We start from the raw sequence: 17,193 nt of genomic DNA on the forward strand, positions 1-17,193 counted from the left end.
GTAGCATATCTGTATAACTGGGGCCTTATAAAGGGTTAAGGAGGCATTTGAGTTTAGATTTTGTTTACTTTTATTTAAATACCTAAAGATACCGACCATAGATTGTTCCGGCCTGGAAAAGGGTTAAAGGGTAACATAAAAACTTCAATAAGTATTATTTGACTTTATTACGATCTACAATTTTTATAAATTTTATCTTTTTTTTAATTTATTCGTAATTTAGCCTATTTACAGTGATTCCAAGGTGGGACTGGTGTGAAAATATAATGTCTTTTGAATGAATGACGTTTTAATGAACTATATAATTGGAACAGATATATTTTAAGGCATTAAAATCAAAATAAGGTCAATTTAGGGAAAGATATAATATGAAATTTATTATAAAAGACGGTCATATGACTCTTGTTGTCTTCGCCATATTGACCTATATTAACATCCAATTATATAGTACATTAAAACTGTTTTAAAATTGATGCATGTGGATTTTATACGCGAAAATGACATAGCTGTCAAAAACCTTAAATATACAATTCTTAGCCTGACAGATTTTATTTAATTCCGATAACCGTAGGTATAGACAACCAATTTGACTCCCAGACCACTATAGAACCTTGTCGCTTTAATTACTAGATACATATATACATGACATACATATGACATCTGTTCATCACTCGTTTTTGGCGCTCCAATATCAAGTCCAATATCAAGTCAGATTTTTGGCGCGAGGCTTAAAAGTGAAGTTTATGCTTCCGATATAGCCCACAAGATGGCAGAACCTACTATGCACAAGAAAACTTACGAGAACTAGATGGTAGCACTTGCTTTGACAATGTACATGTTTATGTTTCCGATTCAGGCCACAAGATGGCAGACCCTGCAACACGCACGGTCCCTAATGTCTCTATACTGCCCGCCTAAGCTAAAAGGACGTATTTTCAATGAAAATTGAATACAAATACCGCTTTTTAGCTTAGGAGGGCAGTATAAGCAATTGATTCAATATGACATGGTTCTACAGTGGCCTTGGAAGCAAAGTGGTTGACTGTACACATAGTGTTACAATTCATTTCAAAAGTGCGGGTAGTAGTCAATTTGAGTAAATCTGTCAGATTAAAATAACAATTTATAATTTAGACACATTTATAAGTAGAAAAGCGAATTACAAAACGAATCAGATCTAATTATAATAGAAAAAATATAATTTCCTAGAATTCGTATAAAATGTCAATGTTTATTTATGTCAATTTCATATTTTTATATTTTTTTAGTCAGTATGTTTATATATTTTTTTTGTTTTAATGAAAAATCTGGTTGCACTTTAACTTGGCCAAAATGTGTCGAAGTCTAGTCAAAGGTCCCACTTTGTCGGTTACCATAAGGACGAGATTTGCTTGTATCTTATACGAATAACCTGTAAAGGCATCCTTATGGCAAGCGAAAAAGTGGGAGTTTTTGCTTGGAAACGACACAAATGACTAGGATAATTCGCCAGTAACTAGCCACTGTTAGGAATTGGCCACAATGGCCACCCTAAACTAAAAATGAATTCTATTCACCTATAAACAGAATTCATTTTAGTATAATGTAGGTAGCTAGTTATTGAAGGCTGGCCAGTTATTGAAACCTTATACTAAAATGAATTCTGTTTATCGGTGAACAGAATTCATTTTTAGTTTAGGGTGGCCAATTACTAACAGTGGCCAGTTACTGGCAAATTACCCTATTATATTATAATTAATGATGTCTGATATACCTATTTAATGACAGGTAATTAAAGAATAAGCTATAATTATATTAGTGTATCAACATAATTGTATATTCATACCACAGCGAAATATACCTACATAAAGGCCACAAGGTTATAGATTCAAAACATAAAATTGCGAATAGGGTAATTCGCCAGTAACCGGCCACCGGCCAATAACTGGCCACCCTAAACTAAAAATGAATTCTATTCAGCTATAAACAGAATTCATTTTAGTATAATGCGGCTAATTATTGAAGGCTGGCCAGTTATTGAAACCTTATACTAAAATGAATTCTGTTTATAGGTGAATATAATTCATTTTTAGTTTAGGGTGGCCAGTTACTAACAGGTGGCCAGTTACTGGCGATTACCCTAGAACATTTAATTCCACACATTAATACTATTCTGGAACAACCAATAACAGAAACGCTTCATATTTAAGTATTAAAGTCAAAAATATTCTTAAAAGTATAAGAAGAATGATATAGTTAGACCAAGACAAGTCTGCAACGATTTTGATAGCACACGCAGTGCAAGTGTTATTTTAAACGTACAACTTCTATGACATTATGACGTATTATAACACTTGCACTGCGTATGCTATCAATATCGTTGCAGACTTTTCTTGGTCTAACCTTATAGTATTTTTGAAATAGCTTGGGTCCAATGTCAGCTGTCATCTCAATACATATTTTGCATAGATAGATAGAATACTCTTGATTCGCACACCTCAGAAAAAGGTACAGCTTAATGAAAAACAATAGGGGATATTACTGCAATGTTCTGCCGCCAGAGTGCAGCACTACCGACTCAGTAAATTCATAGACTAACTTATACATACTGTGCCTTAAACTGTTTTTGACAAGTTTTCAGAGACAATAAAATATGACATTGATGCATCAAGGCGGTTTGTTAACAAGGGCCTACCGGTACCGGTAAAAGCGAAAATAAAAATTTAGTTATCTGCCTCTTTATCGCTCGAATATGCAAGAGTGATAGAGAGATTAGATAACGAAATTTCGATTTTCTTGTTTCGCGGTAGGCCATGTGTCAATGTGGTTTGTTTACTGTATGTGCCACAAAGGTGCCACCTACGCAGAGCTTTGCCTAATATTGCCTATTAATTACATAAAGATAGAGGCAGACAGCAGGCGACCTAATCGCTAAAAAGCGATCTCTTCCAGACAACCTTACACATATTTTGTATTTTAAGGTTATAAATTGTATGGAAATGACGGCTGTCACCGTACCCAAGCTATGTGTAAAATACTATAGTGTGGTATCACATAGACAAGACAGAAACCCACACACCCACAACACATATTGGTCCGTGCTACATACTTTATATATAAAATATACACCTAATTGTCCGTCTACCACAGTATATTGCACAAATATATTTTGATGGTGTATTCTAGTTTATTAGTATACTTACTAAATCTAATTTCAATTGTGAAGTTTTGTAAAAAAGAATATTATGCCCTGCATATGTGAAAATACGAAAAATTTATTACGTATAATAGAAAAAAAAATACTTTTCGAAATGAATACATCAAAATTCGTAGATGGAATTTAACTCTAATAGATATTATGCTTTTTTGCATTGTCCCGGCCAGACTTAATTTTAAATTAAGTTTACAAAAAATGTAAATAAAAATGTACGTACTCGTACGTATAAAGTCAGCGACAACATTGCCCACTTGTTTTACCTTTGCCCACTCAAACTTTAATAAAATACAATTTTAACATAAATGTGTGATCAACGTGATAGAACATACATTAGAAAGAGAGATGCTTTGTCACATCTTCATAATGGGGTTACAATATAGTCATTCTTTCTAAACCGTGTACGCTGTAGTGAATTGTAGGGCATAATTGTTATGCATCGTATTTTATCGGAAACGTTCGTATTTGTCAGAATGCTAGTCCAGTCAAACTCAGTACCTACTTTTTGTCCGAAACTGACTGAAATAGCAAGACACGTTCGTACGTTTCCGTGAAAATACGATGAAAAATAATTATGTACTCCATCTGGCACTTTAGTGGGCAAAGTTGACACCAAAATATTAACATTTAACATACTAAAAAAATACAAAATAATGAATAATTAGAATCAATCTGTGACGTTCCACGGCAAAAGGTACCTTATGGCGGCTGGCGCTTACGTCGCATAGCGCCGCAATAATATTGGAGCGACGTTAATAATAGCGTAAGCGGCAACCGCCATAAGGTACCTTTACCCGTGGGACGTCACAATTCTAAGCTAACTTTACACCGAAAAACAAAATGTAAGTGCCATTATAACCGTCAAATTTTCATGGTTTTAAATTCGACGAATCGTGATACTCCTACACTCTGTTACTGCAAAGTCTGTTAGTTAATTTGGTTCGACTCTCATACATTCTAGACAGTACAGTCAAAGTTAACACAAAAAAAATGTAAGTTTGGCATGAACCATGGTATAATAATATACTCCGCCTGGTACTCTCTTCCGACCACGTGACTGACACGAGCCTACGTCATCATGCGACAGCGCTATATAATAGTATGCAATAGCGCTATACAAAGTGGCAATGTTATTGTGACGTAGGCTTGTGTCACTCTGGGAAGAGAAGACCATGTTTTATTAGACTATGGCATGAACGAAAACCGGTATATATTTGTGCATCATACCGATCGCCGACGTCACTGTGGCTAGAGCTATAAGCTAATATATCATTTTGTGTATCTTGAGGATCTTGCCTAGGCGCTGCTTCGCCGTCTTCATACCCTTTTTCAGTCTTGAATCTATAAAAGACAATATAAATTTAAACAATTATTAGTAGTAGCAAAGACATATGTATCTTCGTATAAGACGAATAAAGTCTAAGGAAAAAACGTGCCTCGGAATTCAAGTAAAAGTCATTCTCGGATAGATGGCGCACACACCTTTGGCCTATGCTCGGCTAGATGGCGTGACGACACCGTGTCATATTTAACCATTTTAACACATATATCAGTGAATGAACATGGATCAAAATGATATAAAAATAATAAAATCATTTATCCATATATATACATTTTTTGATAACTTTATACGTTTTCATTTTGAGTTTTAGTCGTGTGTCGATAGATGGCAGTAAATTTACAGTGACTACAAAATTTACAATGACAGGACCCCTCTATACTATCTATTCTTTTTGGTAGTAGTCAACCGGGACAAAAGCGTGGTTATGCATTTATAATATTCTAATCAAAGGAACAAGATGCACTGACGACCTGGTAAAGGTCGCGGGAGTCCGCTGGATGCGGGTGGCGCAAGACCGGTCATTGTGGCACTCTTTGGGGGAGGCCTATGTCCAGCAGTGGACGTCCTCTGGCTGATATGATGATGATGAATCAAAGGAACGGCTATAGGGGATAGGTAATTCAAAATATTCAATACCTACCTTCAGCGTATTTATTCATGTTTACAAATAAAAATAGATATACTTCATTGCTTACTCTTGTTATTTGGCGTATTGTGTACCGGCGGCGGGGGCCGCCTACTTTTTGTGGCCAGCACCGCTCGTTTCGCGTTCTGAAACAATAATTCGATGAAATTCAATTTAGGGTTTTTCGTCAGTAACTGGCCACCGGCCAATAACTGGCCACCCTACACTAAAAATGTATCATATTCACCTATAAACAGAATTCATTTTAGTATAGGGTTTCAATAACTGGCCAGCCTTCAATAACTAATAGCTACCTTATACTAAAATGAATTATGTTTATAGGTGAATAGAATTCATTTTTAGTTTAGGGTGGCTAGTTACTAACAGGTGGCCAGTTACTGGCGAATTACCCTAGATTAAAGGTAAGTATTTTGTATTATTTTAGGTATATTTTTAATTGCAAGGTTTTTTGAAGCATATAATTTATTTTATATTGGAATTTGTAACTTAGGATTTAGGATGTTATGGCTGGCTACGTCGCATCGGTATGACGTAATTATACGATTTATATAATTAAAAATCTCATTCCCCTGGCCATACATATTCGCAAATTCGTAGGAGATTCCGCATTATTAGCGTCTCATTTTTGGCGATTGCGTAACCCGTGCTAAGTTTCATCTAAAACCAAAACTGCTTAGCGGAATCTCTTGGGAATTTGCGAACGGGTATATAGCCAGGGGAATGAGGTTGTTGAGGAACAAATGGACTCGTCAGAAGATCAGCACTGACTCTCGGGTCGGCATTATGCTGAGCGAGCCCATTTCGTGGTAAACAATATGTGAATCTGTTTTAAATGTAGATTTCCTTATAATGTTACTTTTGTATGTACATACATATGTTAGTTTATCACGATATAAATGAAAAAAAAAAGAATGACCCTGTGTCCTTGTACAGGCCATGTGTGATAGCGACACAGGGTACAATCAGCTGCAGAGAAAAGTGACCCCCCACTTTTACTCTGACTGTACCCTGTGTGCATAGAAGTTTGTATGTAAAGGTGGTACCTTTTTCTTCTTCGTTACACTCTTGACAGAGTGGCTGTGGCCATTATGTAGACTTTTGAGCGACTCGTTTAACGACACGTCGCCATTCCTTCCATAGAGCTGCTTTCCGTGAGCATTCGCTTACTGTGGCCGACACACCGGCTTTGATTAGGTCGGTCCGTCTCATTGGCGATTCCTCTAGACCCGTCACCTCCCACTCTTCCTTGCACAACTCGACGTTCTATGGATGTTCCGCCTCGCCGAGATGCGTGTTCAAAGACGTTGAGGATCAGAGTTTTGAACGTAGAAAGCAACCGTTCTAAAGCCTACTTGCACCATCCTATTAACCCGGGGTTAAACGGTTAAACCGTTAATCCTGTGTCAAATTGTACCGGTAATAGGGTGATTCACTTTTGTATGGAGAAAAAAAAGTTGTAATATTTTTCCTGACTTTGCTCACCAATGGAGTCTCCCCACACTAAAAACTATCTATTTCAATTTTCAAAAGAATCGAATAACGTTTAGAGGTTGCACAAGTTGAAAAGGTAGAGTGAGAACCCCATACATTGCGTGAAAATGAACTATGTTCTAAAATGACAAAATATAATGAACTGATACTAAAATCGAATGAGAAAACTGAATTTTGCGTCTAAAACACGATAAAAGCACTTTTCCTTTGGAAACAGGTGGAAAAACTGAAAAATCTTAATTAGAACATTTATCTAGTAACCAAAATCGAAGTTTACTACTAATTTTAAAATTTATTTATATGTAGAAGGTTCAGTATCACACTACTCTCCGTTTTGATGGTAGCCGCTTAAACCATTTTCTACCCTCCGATGTAGAGTCGTTGGTTATTTGAAAAATCTTTGTTGATGTTGTGCAACCTCTAAATGTTGACCGATTTTAATTTTTTTTTAACGTATAATATTTTTTTATCAGTTAGAACAAGAATTCGAGCAAAGTCAGATGAAAATCGAAAATTCGGAAAAATGAAACACCCTAACCGGTAACCATGGGAACTCCAGGTTTAACCGGTTAATCCCGGGTTAGTGGAATGGTGCAGGTGGGGCTAAAGGTGCTAAGCGATTAGTGTTGTTGAGTGTACCTGGTCTCTCCGCTGCTGCGCGACGGCGACGGCGGGCGCGGGCTGGTGCGCGGCGGCGTGTAGTGCCGCGCGCACACACTCGCGCCGCACGCCCGCGCGCGCCGGCCCGCGCAGCCGCGGCACCAGCCGCCCCAGCCGCGCGCGCGGCGACCACGACTCGTCCCTGGGATAACAAGAAAGCGTTATTGTTGAGACGAGGAAGGTGATCGCTAGCTTGAGGGCTCATTTAGACGATGCGAATTTTATTACATTGCGGATTTTGATCGATCTGTTGAATCGAACGTAACCGACAGTCCGCAATGTAACTAAAATCGCATGCGAGTTCGCGCGCCGTCTAAATCAGCCCCCTCGAATGTCCTCCTGGTTAGGAAGAAAAAAAAAGAATCAAAAAGTTATTCAATTTTAATTTAGGTACATTGCAAATTAAAAAAATAAACTCCCTTAGGAGTACAGTAGTGTACGCAAAGGACCTGATCGCCGACGAGAGTGATGTTATCTTTAGGTATTTCAATAAAATTAAATAAACAATTTGTACATCTTCTAGCTGATTTGTTAGTGCACGACACCTTGCATTTTGAGACTATGCGCTGAAACTTGGCACAGTTGATTGTTAGCTGGTCTTGAGCAGATACAGACCGGGAGCCGTCGAGAGCCACCTCTCATTTAGTGGGGGGGAGGGGGGAAAGATCGACGCTGCGGCGCTTCACTTGGAGCAACATTTCTCTAAAACTATACCTATTAAGGCATGTAATACATCATTTTCGGATAAATTGAGGATGAAGAATCTATTTTAAGAACAAAAACAATGCACTTACTAACAAAAAAAAGAATAAAGTAGAAAAGACTACAAAACGTAGTTTTTATTTTTTTATAATCACCAATTTTCTTTTAAAATGTAGCAGGAATCTGAAAACAAAAAATACAGTCGTAAAGCTACACTTAATACGTTTAAAAAAATATATAGTTTATTATACTAAACTGTTGATAAATGGGAGATAAAAAATAATATATAGCGTGAGTCAGACAAATCACGGACGCGATACAAAATATTATTAAGGTGAGAAGGTTACTTATAATTTGTTCTACATTCGTTCATTTTTTTTAGTTTTTCGTAAATAACTCGTAAACGGTAGCCCACAGCAATAAAATATCTTTTACGTAAATAATCTGTTTCAGATTTCTTATAATATAAGTGCTACTTTTTTTCGCTAGGATCAATATAAAAAAAAATATTGAAGGGAGAAAATAAATTCTAAGGTCCCCTTTTTTAGTAATTCGTAAATAACTGGCCAATAGCAAAAAATGTTTTGTTACATTAACAATTTAGATAAAGTTTCCTACAAAAAAGGTTATTCAAACTTTTTCGCTAGGATCAATATTTAAAAAGGGGACCTTAGATTTTATTTTCTCTCTTTGATTTCATTTTTAATATTCATCCTAGCGAAAAAGTTTGAATGCTCTTTTTTGTAGGAAATTTTATGCACATTATTCATGTAATAAAATATTGTGGGCTACCGTTTACGAGTTATTTACGAAAAACTAAAAAAAAATAAATGATTGTAGAACAAATTATAAGTAACCTTCTCACCTTCATATGAGATCACTCTGACCCACGCTTAATATTATTTTTTATCTCCCATTTATCAACAGATTTGTATAATAAACCATATATTTTTTAAACGTAATAAATGTAGCTTACGACAAATTTTTTTGTTTAATTCAGACTCCTGCAACGCTTTAAAAAAAAAATGGTAATTATAAAAAAATCAAAAATACGTTTTTTAGTCTTTTCTACTTTATGCTTTTTTTTTTGTTAGAAAGTGCATTGTTTTTGTTCTAAAAATAGATTTTTCATCCTTAATTTATCCGAAAATGATATATCATATGCCCTAATAGGTATAGTTTTAGAGATATGTTGCTCCAAGTGAAGCGCAGCAGCGTCGAACGTCCCCCCCTCCCCCCCCCCCACTAAATGAGAGGTGGCTCTCGATGTCTCCCGGTCTGTATCTGCTCAAGACCAGCTAAGAACCAACTGTGCCAAGTTTCAGCGCATAGTCTCAAAGTGCAAGGTCCCCATACAACGGTGTGCACTAACAAACCAGCTATTCGGGTAGTTCTAACATTTATTAGTTAACCAACCAAATACAAAAACACCTGATTCACTGAACGACTTCACTTTAACATACATTATTTGATCATGTAATGTTTGCATCTACCCTCAACTGGCTTAAAAAGCCATTTGAGGGTAGATTTTGTTTACTTTTATTTAAATACCTAAAGATACAGACTATAGGTATCCGCTTAAGGCTGGAGTGTCACGCGGACCGTCCGTGCGGATCGGTCCGCACCGCCAAATTGTATGAGAAAGCTGTTCGTAACGGACCGGACGACAGTCCGCGCGGCCCCGTCAGCTTTACTCTGAAACGCTCCCTGAACTTAATACATATTGGTCCGGTGCGGAGTGATCCGCACGGACGGTCCGCGTGACACTAAAACAAGCCTAATATAATACGAAGCCGACGAAACCATTTCGAGCGGGTCAAATAGTGTTCGACTAAAGAACGAATCGAATTATTATAATAAATATTTAGTTTTTTTTTTCTAAGAAAAAGTAGCCAAGCCCTCCGATGACTGAAGTGAGGTGGGTGATGGGTGGCTGAATATTTCAGCTTATAACTCACCACCGTAACCGAAATGGTAAAAACAGGACCCTTATAGCTACGTCATGTCCATCTGTCCATCCACCCGTTTGTCCGTATGTCACAGCCATTTATCTTAAAACTTATAAAATACATATATATATTTGAATGAAATTTTGAACATATAGTTCATTTTTTTTAGCATTAGCATTGGTTTTGATTAGAAAGAAGGTAAGCGAACTTGACATATCTTTTAATTGAAAAACGCTTTTTAAAAATCAGTAACTATTACTTATGAAAGCAGAAGAATATAAATGATCGTGTTAGATTCATAATTGTTACATACTTGCCGTGACTTATTTTTAAAACGTGTTTTTCAATTTAAAGACACATCAAGCATCCATTATTTCTAATGCTAAAAAAAACGAACTATAGGTGTATTTTGTCTATGTTTTTTAAAGCATCCATGTAACAAAAAGTGTCAAAACGAAAAAATTCATAAGTATTTATTTATACATTACATATATCGTTAACGTTTCTAAAAACAATGAAATGAATATTTTTAAAAAGTCGTCCAGACTAATGTCCCGTACATAATCAACCTTGCCGGACTTGAAAATATACTTACTTATCCCCCTTAGACCTAGAATCCACCCTGTTTCTGGAGTTCCGCCGCCGCCGAGACGACGACCAATCCTCGTCTTCGTCGGAGCTCATCTCCAACGATGGGTACACTGTAAACAATATACACGGTTAATAAAGCTTTATTTCCAACTCTTTCGCCCTTCAGGCTGCTCGTCTTTGGAATGATCTCCCTCTTCCCTTAAGGCAAGCACAGAGCAAATTTTCTTTTAAAAGCAAGTTACGTAAACACCTCTCTAACTCGCTTAAAGATAAATGATCCGCATTTTACTTGTATTCTTGGGTACATAAACATAATATAACATATTTATTTATATATGTATGTATGCATGTTTGTATATATGTAGGTTTATATTGCTATTATCTTTATATGTGTAATTTATAATTAGAATATTGTTTAGAATAACCTGATTTGTGATTCATAATTCTTCTCGTTGTCTACAATCCTGCACTAAGTACAAGTTTTCTGTTTGACCCAATGGTTGACTGGTAGAGAATGCCTCAAGGCATTAAGTTCGCCATTTGTACATTTTGTTATCGTGCAATAAAGTTTAAATAAATAAAATAAATAAAGGTTTCCTCATTATTATATTATATAAGCCTATACGGCGTCCCACTGCTGGGCAAAGGCCTCCCCCCTCGATTTCCATTCGTCTCGGCAAAGAGAATAGATAGTATAGAGGGGTCCTGTCATACTAAATTTTGTAGTCACAGTAAATTTACTGCCATCTATCGACACACGACTAAAACTCAAAATGAAAACGTATAAAATTATCAAAAAAAAGTATATATATGAATAAATGATTTTATTATTTTTATATCATTTTGACCCATGTTCATTCACTGATATCTATGTGTTAAAATTGTTAAATATGAAACGGTGTCGTCAACGCCATCTAGCCGAGCATAGGCCAAAGGTGTGTGCGCCATCTATCCGAGAATGACTTTTTCTTGATTTCCGAGGCACGTTTTTTCCTTAGACTTTATTCATCTTATACGAAGTTACATGTCTTTGGTCTCGGTTTTGAGCAATCTCCGGCTAGTCTCAGGTCGTCCCGCCATCTCCGTCTGGGCCTACCAGATCCTCGCCCGTCTTGCGGCTCCCATACCGTGGTTATCTTGGCCCACCTCTGTGGGTGCATGCGGCAGACATGGCCGACCCAGTCCCATTTCAGCTTTTCAGGTTTTTCATCATTATTTCACAATTTTTTATGGTTCCATACCCAAAGGGTAACAACGGGACCCTATTACTAAGACTCCACTGTCCGTTCGTCTGGTCTGTCCGTCTGTCTGTCTGTCACCAGACTGTATCTCATGAACCGTGATAGCTAGACAGTTAAAATTTTCACAGATGATGCATTTCTGTTGCCGCTAACAACAAATACTAAAAACAATAAAATAAATGTAATTATTTAAGTGGGGCTCCCATACAACAAACGTGATTTTTGAACGAAGTTAAGCAACGTCGGGCGGGGTCAGTACTTGGATGGGTGACCGTTTTTATAGATAATGGAACGGGACCCTTCGTTTGCGAGTCCGACTCGCACTTGGCCGGTTTTGTTTTTTACTAGATATGTAGCTATATTTAATTTAACTTGACCAGTTAAATGTTTAATATGAGAAACTGAATCAATGTTTTAAGCATATGTTTTAAGATGAGACTGTTTACCTTCCCCGGCACTCTAGACCAGCGGTCGGCAACCTTTTAGCAGCCAAGGGCCACATAGTAGTTAACAAAGTTGACGCGGGCCGCAGTTTGGTAATATTTGTGACTTTAGCAGACATTATCGTTTGTCAATATTACATACAAAATAGCCAGGGAGGCTCGCGGGGCGCTGGTTGCCGACCGCTGCTCTAGACGGAGTTTAGAGCAATTATTTCATGAAACCGATGCTGCCAAAAATACGGGGTTGCGGGAGACGAGGCGAGCGAGGTCCCGTGGTCTTGGTATTGGTCCGTTCAAAGACACGGACGTCACACAAAGACACTTTCGACTCGAAAATGGAGTAAAACTACCGTATTTGTGGCAGAGGGGGTAGAGGTACTATGCTCAGTCTGGAGGATGCCTTGTCTGTGCTTACCATATTCCTCGTCTCGATGCACCTCCTTGATGACGTCTTCGTCGTCCAGGGGGTCTTCAACGCGCGGCGCGGGCTTGCGGACTCGCTTCTTGCCAGTCTTAGTAATAGGGTCCCGTTGTTACCCTTCGGGTACGGAACTTAATAAAAGAGGCAATATTCCTCACACTTACCATATTCCTCGTCTCGATGCACCTCCTTGATGACGTCTTCGTCGTCCAGGGGGTCTTCGACGCGCGGCGCGGGCTTGCGGACTCGCTTATTGCCAGTCTTAGTAATAGGGTCCCGTTGTTACCCTTCGGGTACGGAACTTAATAAAAGAGGCAATATTCCTCACACTTACCATATTCCTCGTCTCGATGCACCTCCTTGATGACGTCTTCGTCGTCCAGAGGGTCTTCGACGCGCGGCGCGGGCTTGCGAACTCGCTTATTGCCAGTCTTAGTAATAGGGTCCCGTTGTTACCCTTCGGGTACGGAACTCTAATAAAAGAGGCAATATTCCTCACACTTACCATATTCCTCGTCTCGATGCACCTCCTTGATGACGTCTTCGTCGTCCAGGGGGTCTTCAACGCGCGGCGCGGGCTTGCGGACTCGCTTATTGCCAGTCTTAGTAATAGGGTCCCGTTGTTACCCTTCGGGTACGGAACTCTAATAAAAGAGGCAATATTCCTCACACTTACCATATTCCTCGTCTCGATGCACCTCCTTGATGACGTCTTCGTCGTCCAGGGGGGTCTTCAACGCGCGGCGCGGGCTTGCGGACTCGCTTCTTGCCAGTCTTAGTAATAGGGTCCCGTTGTTACCCTTCGGGTACGGAACTCTAATAAAAGAGGCAATATTCCTCACACTTACCATATTCCTCGTCTCGATGCACCTCCTTGATGACGTCTTCGTCGTCCAGGGGGTCTTCGACGCGCGGCGCGGGCTTGCGGACTCGCTTATTGCCGCGCGCGCTCGCGCTGTTGATATATTAAATAACAATTAGCATTAAGCCGCAGGGCTTACCGTAGCATTAAGGGGCCCACTGATTAACAGTCCGCCGGACGGTATCGGCCTGTCAGTTAGAACAACATTTTGACAGTTCCGGACAACTGACAGGCCGATACCGTCCGGCGGACTGTTAATCAGTGGGCCCTTTTACGCTGAGTGGGGGTCCTATTTAACGGTCATGTGTCGATGTATAATTTGTAATTTAACTGGTTGGTTGTCGTAAATAAATGTATTTTCTTTCTTTCAATTTATCCGTATTGCTAAATTGACTTGAAAGTGCAAATTGAGGGGTGAGGGGAGGGGGGAGGGATCTAAAGAATGCTGTTCTTGTATCGTTGCTTGTGGGCGAGTTTTTTTTAACTTTTTAAGGTTAAATAATATTTTGAAACAATAATTTCCTCGTAGGTGATGTGAAAAGCAGTAATTATGTGTCACATTACTGTACGACGGTACATGAGTAAATGTAATGACTAATGACATATGTCAAAAGGTCACATTCAATACCGAACTGACCTCGTATCTAAGCATAAGCGTTAACGGTACATGAACCTAAAATACATGTGTTTGTGTAATGTAGTACATAGTTAGAAGAGTGGAAAAATAGTTCTTTATTTTATATATAAAATATGTTTCATTAGTGCCTGCCATATTTTTAGTCATTCGGACACGATTATGTCGATTATAATGGTTGCCCCTAAACAGGAGATTTGTGAAAATTAATTCCACCTTGGGCTGGGCGTTAACACTTGAATCCCGCACTACGATCAGGATTCTATTTAATTTAATTATAGAACCCTTCACTTCGTTCAGGATTCTATTTAGACCTAAGCCGTATACAACGTTTCCCAAAATTCAACGATAAGCTGGCACCAGAAGATGGACCTGGGGCCTATTGCATAACAAACTACAACTAATATTACAAGCGGAACTCCTTTTCTAATTTCACTTATTAAATAAGGAGTTCCGCTTGTAATATTAGTTGTAGTTTGTTATGCAATAGGCCCCTGCTCATGACTACTCGAGGAAAAATAATAAAAAAAAATGAAAAGAAAAAATAATTGAAAAATTGTAGACATGGGGCTGATTGCATAACAAACTACAACTAATATTACAAGCGGAACTCCTTTTCTAATTTCACTTATTAAATAAGGAGTTCCGCTTGTAATATTAGTTGTAGTTTGTTATGCAATCGGCCCCTGGTCGTTAAACATACCACTAGGAGTGTCGATTTCAATTTTTTTGTAATCCCATAATAAATTGAGAATTTTTTTTTCTCTTTTTTTTCCTCGAGTAGTCCTGAGCAGGTCCATCTTCTGGTGCCAGCTTAACGTTGAATTTTGGGACACGTGGTATAGGTACAGTGAAGTCCGGTTAGTACGACTTCGCATATAACAACCAACCGCTTTAAGCGACATAAGTATAGGCACATGTTTGGTTTTAGCACAGTCAATAAAACAATACAGTCATTAGATGAAGCCGTCTAGACAGGGCGATCGTGCGGGGTGCGAAGGGCGAGGAGGATACCTTTGTATGAAAAGGTTTACTTTAGTCTTAACCGTGTTAACGATGGTACAGTAAGCTGCAGAAGTTAAGTGGACACATTGCAAAGAAATTTGTTTGCAGGGGGGTCCCCTGCAAACAAATTTCTTTGCAATGTGTCCACTTAACTTCTGCAGCTTACTGTTCGTATACTTAGTTACCAATTAGCATGGCACGTTGGGCGGACAGAATAACGTCAGTGACAAACACCACATTGCAGGCTAGCATGCACTGGGCCCAGGAGGCTTGGAGATCACTGGTGAAGTGTCCACAACCGTCACGTCTCAGCCATGAGGTTACGACAAGGAAGAAGGGAAACAGTTCGAACGCCTTAGCGCTGTCTAGGAACCAACTGCGCAACTTGGTAAGGGTGCTTACTGGGCATTGCGGCCTAAATAAGCACATGCACACTATGGGGAAACGTGAGATAGGGCGGTGCAGACTCTGCATGGAGGCAGAGGAGACGCCCTTGCACATCCTCACAGTGCCCTTGACTAATGCGTACTCGTGACTTAATCCTGGGCGGACACATATTGCGCCCGGAGGAGTTAAAGTCTCTCGAGAACAAAAAGATCCTGCAGCTATTTGAAGTTGCAGGTTTGGATCGAGAGTTGTAGTAGGTGGCGATCACAATAGTTCAGGGATGGTCGCAGTGATACATAGGCTTTGGAGCCTTATATAGCCCCTAACCTAGTCGAGGGAACAAGAAGTAGAGGCAGAGCTCCAACTCGCTGGACGGATCCTCTCCTGGAGGCAATTAATAGTGGCACACAGTCCGCACTTCATCAGGCTCAGAACAGAGCAGCCTGGAGACTTCTTATAGATAGAGCTACTTATGGTGGTCACGACCCTCAGCTGTGAGGATAGCGACGAAGAAGAAGAAGATAGCCCCTAACACGAAGAAGAAGAAGAAGAAGAGAATTAGTTACCTCTCCGTGGGTGCCTCCGGCTCGTCACTGGCCAGTCCGAACGTCCGAGGTGGCGCTTCATATCGCTCGCTAATACTTAGCATCCCCGCCACTGCTACCGCCGCGTCTTCCCTGAAACATATTGTTTTTGTAATACTGAAACTAGATTGATTAATGAGACTTTCAAAAAAGTCAAGTGTCGGCGGCTAAAAGATAGACATAATTATTTTTGTAAATAAAATAATATATGTATGTATATAATCAATGTATAGCCGTCGTATGGTTTTTGAATTAGAAAGATGTGCCCAAGCCTACTGGGGACTGCCAGCTTAAAGTGTTGGGTCTAAGGGTGGTATTCCATCTGTCCAATTTCTTAGTCTAATCACAGAATAACTAATAGTACTACCGTACAGAAAATTCACTCCTTCACAAAAGTCAGATTTAGGTATAAAATTATACCTTACTCGCCGCCTCCAACAAAATTGAAACTTATAACCGCGCACGGACCGTGAATCTTCTTTGCGCGAGCGCCACGTGACACGACTATCGTGCGAGCCGAGCGGCCTGCACTGCCATACACCTACCCGGGAGGAGCGCCGGCCAAATGTACCTAAACTGCGTAGTGACACCCCCCTGGTCTAATGTCATTGCCTTTCACTCTCTTATTAAAGCAAAACGTGATACGCAATACAGATTGGACAAAGAAATTGAATAGGTGGAATACTACCCTATGACCCCTGTTAAACAGGGGGTATTACTGCAATATTCTGCCGCCAGAGTGCAGCACTAGCACAAACTGTAAACCATAGAGTAACTTAATACATACTATGCCTTAAACAGTTTTTTGACAAGTTTTCACTGATAATAAAATATGACATTGATGCATCAAGGCGGTTTGATTACAAATAGCCTATCGAGAAAAAAATTGGTATTTCGTTATCTGCCTCTTTATAGATCAAATACGCAAGAGTGATAGATAGGTTAATAACGAAATTTAGATTTTCTTGTTTCACGGTAGTCCCCCAGATTGTGCTAGTGGAGTGCCCCCTACGTAAAGTTTTGCGTAATATTCCCTATTTGG

The 17,193-nt window shown here is 39.1% G+C and overlaps 1 protein-coding gene and 1 long non-coding RNA gene across 2 annotated transcripts in view; one reads left to right on the forward strand and one right to left on the reverse strand.

The window, feature by feature from the left end:
- The first annotated feature begins 126 nt into the window (after nucleotides 1-126).
- LOC134801542 (uncharacterized) lies at nucleotides 127-1,413 on the forward strand. The gene is made up of 2 exons (XR_010145687.1): nucleotides 127-888; nucleotides 983-1,413. It is a non-coding gene; the product is annotated as an uncharacterized LOC134801542 (long non-coding RNA).
- Nucleotides 1,414-3,970: 2,557 nt separating this feature from the next.
- The window catches only part of LOC134801517 (lysine-specific demethylase phf2-like), a 45,531-nt gene continuing 32,308 nt past the window's right edge, over nucleotides 3,971-17,193 (reverse strand). The window contains exons 19-24 of the mRNA XM_063774129.1: nucleotides 16,134-16,244; nucleotides 13,528-13,634; nucleotides 10,579-10,684; nucleotides 7,312-7,474; nucleotides 5,231-5,306; nucleotides 3,971-4,534 (exon numbers count right to left, since the gene is read on the reverse strand). Coding sequence (XP_063630199.1) covers nucleotides 4,455-4,534; nucleotides 5,231-5,306; nucleotides 7,312-7,474; nucleotides 10,579-10,684; nucleotides 13,528-13,634; nucleotides 16,134-16,244 — 643 coding nt within the window. The 3' untranslated portion in view covers nucleotides 3,971-4,454. The remainder of the gene's footprint in view (nucleotides 4,535-5,230; nucleotides 5,307-7,311; nucleotides 7,475-10,578; nucleotides 10,685-13,527; nucleotides 13,635-16,133; nucleotides 16,245-17,193) is intronic.

The sequence above is a fragment of the Cydia splendana genome, chromosome 22 (assembly GCF_910591565.1).
Source record: "Cydia splendana chromosome 22, ilCydSple1.2, whole genome shotgun sequence".
NCBI classification, from domain to species: Eukaryota; Metazoa; Arthropoda; class Insecta; order Lepidoptera; family Tortricidae; genus Cydia; species Cydia splendana.